The 10,402-nt window shown below is 42.3% G+C and overlaps 1 protein-coding gene across 1 annotated transcript in view; it reads right to left on the minus strand.

The window, feature by feature from the left end:
* The window catches only part of WASH1 (WAS protein family homolog 1), a 30,840-nt gene extending 22,066 nt beyond the window's left edge, over positions 1-8,774 (minus strand). Inside the window, 2 exon segments of the mRNA XM_010191211.1 lie at positions 8,643-8,702; positions 8,704-8,774. Of these exon segments, the coding sequence (XP_010189513.1) occupies positions 8,643-8,702; positions 8,704-8,774 (131 nt within the window).
* Between the last annotated feature and the right edge of the window lie 1,628 nt (positions 8,775-10,402).

Genomic DNA, 10,402 nt, shown 5'->3' on the forward strand with positions numbered 1-10,402 from the left:
CTGCGCTGCCACTGAGCAGAAGTACAACAGCTTTACCTTCTCTTCTAAAAGGAATGTCCTGCTATGCCTCTTAGGCCCATCAAGCATGTCTCCTAACTCAGCTTTGGCAGTAGATCTAAAATGAAAGTCCTAGAAGTAAAATAAAACCAGATATTTGCATTTTAAAAGTATATATTAATCCAGAATAAGGACCATATTATTGAATAAATTAAGAACAGAATCCAACTCAGAAGATACTACCCACCTGGGGTTTCTCTTTACCATTCAAATCCTTCATTCCTGACTCCAAAAATAATTTTTATCCTTTCCCCTCCCTAGTGGCACAGCATGGTGGATTCCCTCAATAAAACGACTATCTGGAGGATTTAGATGGAAGGAATACAAGAACTTCTTCATTAGTGTCTGCAAACAGATACGCTGTCTCCAAAAGCACTGCTCTGCCTTAACTGTCAGTTACGCTTACACCCAAACTCTAACTCACCCCATTTGGAAAAGCCCAGTGACAGCACCATGGTTAGTCAGAGAGAAGGACCATGGAAAGAGAATTTAATCCACCAGTCAAGTGTGAAGAACAGACCTTTGGCACTCGTGTTTTCTCCCACAACCCTCCTCGCAGTGTGCACACCACCACTTATATAGGGGGGAGCCTGTACTACACATTTCAAGCCACTCAGTGTTATTTTCCAGACAGTTTTCTCCACACTAGATCCCTGATGGAAGTCATGCCTGTAAAACAAAGTGACTTATTTGCATCTCTTCCTCCAGGGCCGACTGAGTAGACAAAACTTGTCCATAGGAACAGAAAATGACTCCAACACATGTATGAGAGTCCAGCGTCTGAAGCTGGTTGAGAAGGTAGAGCTATCACTTTGTATAAAAAAAAATAACGACATGGCAATTGTGTCAAGAGTGGGAGTAGGAGAACCTGACAATATTGCCAAACCTGCAGGCTAAGAAACTAGAAAAGAGGGAACGTTTCTTTTGCTGTGAGGCACACACTCATTTGTTGTTATGATCTGCTTCTCCTTGGATATTTCCAGAGTTAACAGCTACAGCACTTGGGGCAAGGGGCTGGGGGAAGGGAATGCCTCTCTGGATGGGGAAGTTCATAAGACCTTTTCCAAATCTCTGGTAACTAAAAGCCACCTCCTGCTTTAGAAGTTTACAGACGTGACTTATTGCTGGACAAAAATCTCAGTCACTGCATCTCCCATCAAGTGGATCTGGATCCTTCCAGCCCACAGACACATCCAGAGCACTTCAAGGAAAGGAAGGTTACTCAGCTGCACAATGAGCTGAGTTTGAGACTCCTCCTGGAGAACTTTCTCAGGGCACCACACTGTGGGAAGACATTGGGGAAGCTCACTTTACACTCCCATGCTAAAGTACTGCGGCCATGAGACCTCTTTGCATTCGTCACCCACAGGTGCAGCTGGGAGGTCAGTCTTGCCTCTACCCTCTGGACAGCCCTCAAGGCCCAGGTCACTGCCTCAACCCTGAATTGACACTGACACCCCACTGAGAGATGGGCACCACAGCTGTCAGCAAAACACTTCTTGTTACAAAATAGCTCATAAAAGTTTAAACCAGTTTATAGCAGTTAGGGTTATATAAAGTGATCCATCCTTCAATTTAGTCACAGCTCTGTCCTCAAATTGACTGTGCTTTAAAATAAACGTTGGTTAAAAAAGGCAATGTTTATCAAGACAATTACTTCTCACCTCCAAAAACGGGTCCAACATTTGTTTCTTTTGCCTATTCCTGCTACAAGCTTTATTTCCACAGATGGTTTTGAAAATGTTTTTATCTGTTTTAGAACATGTCTTTTGAATAATAAACAATCATAGCTGCCACATGTGGCATCTCTTGTGGTAAAGTCATAGCTCTTTAAGCATTTTACAAAACTTTTGCTTAGCCATAGAGAGTCTATAGATAGCAGTAAATTGATTTTAGCCTACAGATACATAAAAATATGAACAAAAAGCAAAGAAAATCAAGTCAGAAAGTCACTATGAACTGCATGTGATTGGACAAAATGTTTTTTGACTCATAATTTTCTTCAAGATGCAAAGTTCTGCTGCATGAACTTTGCACAGCAAAGCAAGAAGTTCCTGTGCTATCAAGACCTTACTTTTATTAAGCATGCTAAGATTTATCACAGACTCTTCTGGGACAGCTCTTTTCCGGGAAGCCAACTCACATGGTTATAGACAGCAACATCCCTGTTACAAATGATCAGCAATGCCATAATTAATCCTCTAGAAGCTAAGGCGGGATTTCCCATTGCTCATGGCCAAACAAAGAAAATAAACCAAATACTTCAGAGTATCCTTTACTGAAACGGCAACCTTGCCTCCCTCTGTTCTATTTCAGTATCACCCCTTCACTCTTTGAGGGACAGCAAATCCTTCTTCTGAGACTGGATCTGACCTCCACAGAGTTGCAAAAGCAGAATAAAAGCTGTCCAGAGAGGAAGAAACAGATTCAGGACTCCAGATGGTCAAGCCACAATGCATGTTCTACCAGGCATTTTTTCCAGCTACCGAGTTGAACTTGCACAGGTAGGTGCATCTTACACTTCTTCCTACTTTCAAATCTCTTGCATGCTTTCTCAGGGAGTCTGTCTTGTCCTGTCTTTAAGGACCAGCGAAAGAATTAGCTCAGCAGAACTTGGAAGCAGGTACTGAATATTGAGTTTTCTCCAACAAGACACACAGTACAAACAAGAGACTACTCTGACAGGGTTAAAAAAAACCCACCTCAAACTAAAATAAAACAACAAACCTTATGTACCAAAGTTACCCAAGTTTCTCCCTACTGTTTGCCTTTCCTGTGGTACTTGCCATCTGTCTTGATCAAACTGTCTCCCATCTCCACTAGATATTCCACTGCCACGAAAGGCCCTGAAAGAGTTGAGAAAATCCTCTCAAGAGCTCCATTAAGTCTGAAATTGTTGCCTGCCGCCTTTTGCTAAGCAGCTTTGAGACCAATTCCAGAAGCGGGAAAACACCTTCCTTTTGCATTTTCCTTCACTTTTTTACTACTCACAGAAAATTGATATATCAGCAGTTTAGCATGATCACACCTAAACCACTCATTTTATTTTTAGTGACTGAGGATACGAGTAAGGCTTGTATTTCCTTTGTGCTCCTGGATGGCCATTTCAGCATCCTGGACACAATATTCCATCATTCTTTTCAGACACAGAATCAAGCCTTAAGAGCCTTTCCTCCCCACAGAATATTTTCTGTGGCTAACACAAACTCATCTCAGGCTTTGAGAATCATTCTACATTAATGCTGGCACCGAGTCTTTTAGTTATTCATTAAAATGTACCTCTATTCGCAGACGTGCTGTTAGGTGCAAAAAGTTTCAGTGTGCTTGGAGGAGGATATTGAAGGTGAAGCACTTCAATAATTTCTTTTAATTGCTCATTTTAAACTATGCTGAAGGCCATGGTAGTGTACAGAAGGCTACAGCTCTCTTATCAAGTTCAAGCCTGCCTTTCAATCACTTAAGGCAGAACAGATTGATCATGCTGCTTCTGGGGAATGGGATTCAAAGATAAACAGGCTGCCAGTGAAAGAAACTGATGTGGAGGAGCTGTTGTTAGTAGACTTAGAGCAAGGGCATAAGCAACCGCCATTACATTTCAATGACAATACCATAAATGCATCTTGCTTGCAGAATCAAATTTAGCATTCTGTTCCTCTCCTTCAAAAGACACATTTAATCTCTGGATGTCCAAAAGACACAGATTTTCAGCACTTTCTGAGATGAGCGAGAATCCTGTTTTGCTAATTCTCCACCATGTTTGTTTCATCTTGAAGGAATAATCTTTTAATGACTTAATACCATTCAGTCTCCTCTTTCCTACTGTTCCCATTTCATTTCAAGCTGTGTCAGTTCTAGCTGTGCCCCTTCCTACTCACCGCCCCACTCCACAGGCTGTCAAGGCATCTGAACTGGCCCTGGGCTTCAGATCCCACAAGATTTTCAGATTATGGATTTTAGCAGCATCCAGTAAGAGCTGTAATCTGGACTCCTGCAGAACAGTCACTATGCCTTCACCTCTTTTTGAGGACACAGGATGCTTGCTACTGCCAGTCACCATCAACCCTCCAGGCATGCTGATCCGGCCCCCTTATGTCACCTCCTAAAGTGTTCCACAGTTTGGGAACCTCACTCAAGCTACATCTTTACAAGCTTTCAAATTTATCTTCAGGGGACCATAAGAACTAAAACAAATGAGTGCTGTCTTACAAACTGTGTTTATACTTCAAAGAAAAAAAAAATCCACATTACTTGGACATGCCTCTACAATAACCAATATCTGCAGGCAAAATCCCTCCCTCTGTCCTCCACATGCTCAGTGTCCCCATGTCTGCAGGACCATCCACTCACTCCTTTACTAAACTAGACCTAGTATCCTCTTTCAGATGGCCTCTGGGACAACTTCAAAGTACCATGAGGTGACTTGGTGCTTATCAAGAGCTGTATCACTCTCAAATTAACTGGAGAAAAGATTGTTTCCCTGTGCTACAGCCAGCATTCTGGAGTAAACTCACCTGAATGGTGACCCATCATGATGGACCCTGCTCGACAGTTCTGCTCCTGGTAAGACCAAACCCTTGACAGCAAGCAGAGGAACAACTGCAATGCAGTGTTCAAGCTTCAAGCTGCATCCCAGAGCCACAGTGCACAACAAAAAACATGGTACAGTTTGCAGTAAGACCCCTATTCGTAAACTGCCACGAACATTTAATAATACACAGATGACCTAAATCAAGTACATTCTTAGGAAGAAACTCAGTCACTCATTTTCAACATTGATCATGACGACTAATCACAGTAATACGTTTAAAGCAAGGCAGGAAACACCCAAATGCACCTCATGATTAGTTTTGTCTGCATTTTCAATGTCAAAACTACTCACATCTCAACCCTGTTCCTGTCCCAAACATCCCCTAAGGCTTTGCTGCCCAGCCAGCCACTCCTCACCTTCTTCCTCAATCACACACTTACCAGACTTCCTCCCCACACACCACAGCATTTCCACAGTGCATTTGTTTTTCAACCACCACTTTCAGAAGTGCGCCTCTCAGTTAAACCTTTGCTTAATAGTAAAGCCCTTCTCAAATATTTAATATGAAATTAATTTGAATCCAACTGGGGAGAAACAAGAAGGATATGCCTGTTTAGCAAAATACTATTCCAGACAAGCAAAAGACAGTGAATAAAGATATTTAAAATTATTGACCCAGAAATTCTTCGTTAAACTGAAAAAAAGAAGCACAAGGATGAGAATTTTTGTATACTGGACAACTTGTGGTTGGATTACAGGGGAAGGAGACCAGGACCTTGATAGCAAAATTCCAGCCCCAAGTATTTGTTTTCTCTCTACTTCACAAGATAACTTGCACAGGCAATTTTCCACAAATCTGTTATACAAAAGTGTACACTCTGAATAATGAACTGACATATTAGAGGCTATTAACATCTCCTGGCAACAAAGCTCTCCTCAGAAATAGAAAAATCCCAAAGGGCAAGCCTAGCTAACCAGGGGGGCACCTCAGGAAAGCTAAACACACCACCGATCTGAAGTACTTATCACAACAACATTCCTACAAAAAGTTCCACAGCCCACAATTCCAACACAAACCGTCACCCAGAAAACGTTGGTAATGATGAAAGAAACAGATGAAAGACTACTGCTTAACTGAGTGTTTAAATTGGTCATTCTGTCTCCTGTGACCTATATCAAAAGCTCTCCTTAAAAGTGCAGGAGTTAAACTCATATAGATGTTATGTCAGATTGGCTATGTTAGAATATTTATGTTTTAAGCATTAATGATATGTATTAAAATCTCAATGGCTACAGGCAATGAATCTGATCTTTACTGCAGCTTCCACAGCGGATTAATTACATGAATTCAGCTAACATACACAAGGTTAAAAGTTCCATTACTCCACAACACAACCCAGGAAAGTACGTGCAGTCTCTTGTTCTCCTCACAGTACTGATACCAGCACCAGGACTGTACTCACCCAAGACATCAACCCATCCTGCCCAGCCCAGTGCTCTCCCTCCGCAGGATGTGGTACTTTGCTGTTCTCCGTATGGAAGAGGCCGGATGGGTTCCTGCTCCCAAGGGTAAGGACTATGACAGAGAGGGATGCTGAGCTACCCCCTGCTCTTACTGATACCAGTTCACAGACCAGGTCCCCTGTTAGCAAGGTACAGCGGAGGTTTAGCTACTATGGGCTGCTAGACCTGCTCTCCAAGGCTGTTCCTAGTGGGTCTGCTCTGGGTCTCAGCCATAGTTAACCTGTTTATTTGCAAAAAAACCCTAATGAACTCTTTCATTACAAACTAATGAACACTACAAAGTACCTCATGCCCATGTACCTTGCCACAGTTAACTTAACAGCAAGTCAACTTGTTTGAGAGCATTTGGGAAGACGACACCTTGGCAGAGACTTGTCTCATGGGTTATTTCCCAAACTCCCCAGACAGGGGAAAGGGGAAGAAAGCTGTTCAAGTAGTTCAACAGTACCACAGCTGCCTTCAGCCAGTTTCCAAATAAAGAGAGAAAAAGCTCACCCTCCTTGCACACCAGACGGACATGTTCATTTTGAGAATTCATACTCAATTTTCGTGTCAGTAACAACTCAAAGCAGAAGTTTTAAGCAGCTAACATGGAAAAAAAGATTTGGTTGTGGGAAGATTGCTCTTTCTATAGGGAGTAAGACAGACTCTCTCACTCCACCTTCAACAAATTACAAATTGGCTTGCCACTCTCAAAAGCACTGTACCAATCCAACTGTTCCCACAAAACAACCCCAAAACATCTGCATCTTTGTAGTACTGAAGTAATGAGTTTGACACACTCAGCTGAGTCTGCCACACTGAACAAGTTTCCTCTCCATCAACACTGCAAGCTGCAGTTTTGCAGATCAGAACAGTCAGCTTCCCCAGATAAGGCAGCTCCTTCCTGGAAATGGAAGATAGAGCTGCCTTATCTCAGGAAAGGGAAGATAAAAGGTCACTCTTCACTAAGTGGCAAAAGTTCTCACCTTGAAAGCTTTGCCCCTTGATTGGCATGGAACAACCAAGGTCATGGAACTTTTAATCAGACATTTGCATAATTACTAAATCGTTATTAATTATATCAGAGAGCCAAGACCTCAGAGGAAAGGCAAAGCAAACAAAGAACCCAATGAAGCCTCCTCTGTTGTTGGAAAAAATTGGTAATTAAAAGTCATGAGTGCACCAAAGAGCGAAGGAACAGCATCACAGTCACTGTTCAGGACTCAGGAGTGACTTGCATATAAAACAGCAGGCTTGTCTCCCCAGGGAAATTACAAGGTACTGCGTTACAAAGCAGCAAGTAGGAAAGGAGGGAAAAGAAAAAAAAAAAGAGACAGAGAACCACTCCTGTTTCATCAAGAGCTTTATTTGCCTTACAGAGAGGGACAGCAGTGCCAACCAGTCCCAAGTTTGAGAGGTGCCTTCTACATGTTTCTGGAAGCTCTAGAAAGCCGTCTTCCAGCCTTATGTCATGAAGGGTTTGCACACTGAGAAGTGCACAAAAAAATGAGACCTTGTGTTCAACCTAATCCAGCCCACACACAGCCCTTGCCCAAACAAAGAATATTCCAATGAAAAGCCTTTATTTACCTCAATGACCTGAGCTCAGCCTTAGTAACTACCCTTTCCTCAGAGGCTGCCCTTCAAAGTATCACTGTCAAAAAAACAAATTTGTCCTTAAAACCAAAAAAAACTTCAAAGAAGAGAAAATGCCATGGTCCTGCTCACATCACAATAAATCAAACTAGGTAGTCATGTTCACCACTGACACTAAAGCAAGTGCTTTGCTAATCAGGCTGTGAGAAGATAAATGCTGATCTGTTTCTATACCAATGGTATGACACAACATCTCAGGGCACCAAGATATCAAACATGGCATCAGATGAAAAAAGGCACCACACTATCTACCATCATTTGCAGGCAAACACAAGAATCTCTCTAATCTGCAATACAAGGCAGTCTTGTAGATCAAATTCTAAAGACGACCATATGCAAGAGGTGGCAACTCTGGGCTGAGTTCCTGAAGAGATCAGTTTAGATGGATTATGAGACACTAGCAAGAAAGAACAGACACTCTCATGCGCTCAGCCCTCCCAACATACAGAAAAAAAAAGTGCAGAACATCAGAAGCCCAAAGAGCACAAAGTTCCAGAGATCAGAACAAAGACATGTTTTCTACTCCACTGCTCCAAGTACGATGACTCAAAAAGACGTATCTTCGAGACAGTCTAAATAAGAAAGTCTCCCATTTAAAATATGAGCAAGAAGGAATAAAGGATAACTGCAGCAGAAGCAGTAATGCAATTTGTAAATAATTAATAACAACCAACCTCTGGCTAACTGCAGCCATTTCATTATGCTTAACTTTGACAGACCCAAATCCAATAAACTTTTATTGAAGTGCGTCTGGTCCTCCTTTATCCTTTTTCTGAACTTCCACTGCTTGCCAATGCAACGCCCTTTCACTGCTGCAACCTTACCACAGCGCACTGTTCACTGCTAAGCACTGTTCACATGCTAAGCCCTCAGCCCCCCGGTGACAGCACTGTACCTGTTGAAGATATCGCCCGACACCTTTTGCAGATACTGAAGTGCATCTGCCACCTGAAAATAGGTCTGGTTGGATCAGGGGGACTGAGTATGTCTGCCCTTCCAGAAAGTGCTTCTGGGCTACTGTAGACATTGTGCCTGAAAGAAAGAGCAAATAGGTGATTACAGTAAAGATATTTCCATTTTATCACAACTTTTATTCAGAGACTTCCACTTTCTGCTCCTCTACTTATTTTAGGGAAGCACTTGCATCAGAATCAGTGAGCTGAGGGAAAAGGCAAAAGTAGTAAGGTTGACATATTGGATTTTTAATAAATTCAAGGCAGCTACAGTGAGGTGGGAGTCTCTTGCTTTTCTGAATGCTCTTGGGAACCATAATTTTATTTTTAGCATGATACTTAATGAATCTCTGCTCAGTACTGTGCCAAAAACAAAGACCACACTTGACAGCAAAGCCAGTTGAGGGTGGCAGTCAGACTCACTAGAAATCACCCTGTCCCCTCCTCCCATCCTCATATCCAGATGGATATATTTCAGGTCAGTCAACCCTATTAGCAAAACACAGTATTTCATCTTACACTTCCGCTCCAAGAAACACAACCACTGCTCCCTTCCAAGAACAGCAGCTCTGAAATTACAGAGTGTGCATGTGGACGCATGCCCTTGCTCCAAGTAGGTTAATGAGAGCTCTTCCATTCTGAGACTCCCAGGAGCTGCTCGTTGCTTCTGGGGACTGGATTTTTCCTTATTAACCATCTTGAACAAAGCCTCCTTATTTTAGGATCCTTTAAAGTATAAAACCTTAATGGTCACTGAAATCTTTCAGTCGTGTTCAACACATGCACCAGAGCAATGTGCACGCTCCTGTATGCAGCTGGGCCAACACCACAGCTCTATCATTCAGCCAGGAGAAGGCTACATATCACCCATGTTTCCATCCTGCCAGCCTTGCTCACCTCTCTCTCAGCAATTCCCAGAGTCTGCTTCCCACGTTTTTACTCTCAAAAATAACAAAAAAAAAAATCCCAGGACTCAGAGGAAGGTACAGAGAAGAAATCCATTTCTCTGAGCACATTAGAAATTGTAATAACTCACAAAGATACTGTTAGGATAGACTGATTAGTGAACAGTCCATACAGTTTTCTAACCCAAACTCTGCCACTAGGCCTACACAACTCCCTTCAAATTTGTTTTCTCTGTGTGTCTTGCTCATTCAGGCAGTCTACAGCTGCTCATTACAGGGTTTAATCACTCAGAGTGCTGTACATCCATATAAGAAAATAATCATTAAGCTGAAAAGAAGCAAAACAAAGGATCAAAATGTAAAGTATCAGAAACAGAGGTATCTCAGGACACAACACATCCCATTCATGGTACTTGGAGGTCTGCAGGAGCTAGTCCAGGTAAGGCTGCTGTGTGCAAACTGTATTCCAGCCTGGATAGCAGAGCAGGCTGAGAATAATGTAGAAACACAGCCCATACTGGGGAAATTCACAAAATAAGAACCTGAAGAGATAGTTACAGCATAAAACAACTGTTCAATAGGTGAAAATTAGAGGGATCTTCAAACATTCTTGAAATTCCCTATTTTGCTTCACAAAATGGAAACACATCAGCTTAGACTTGCTTGCAGCCATTCCTGCACATTTAAGAAACACCATCTACCCTCGCTGATTATGTCCTTTCTGATCCTACCACAGCAGGTTAGAAAAGACTTTCTATAAATGCAATATGACTGTTGATTTGGTTTTTCGGGGGGGG

The sequence above is a fragment of the Mesitornis unicolor genome, unplaced genomic scaffold, assembly GCF_000695765.1.
Source record: "Mesitornis unicolor isolate BGI_N332 unplaced genomic scaffold, ASM69576v1 scaffold999, whole genome shotgun sequence".
Taxonomy (NCBI): domain Eukaryota; kingdom Metazoa; phylum Chordata; class Aves; order Mesitornithiformes; family Mesitornithidae; genus Mesitornis; species Mesitornis unicolor.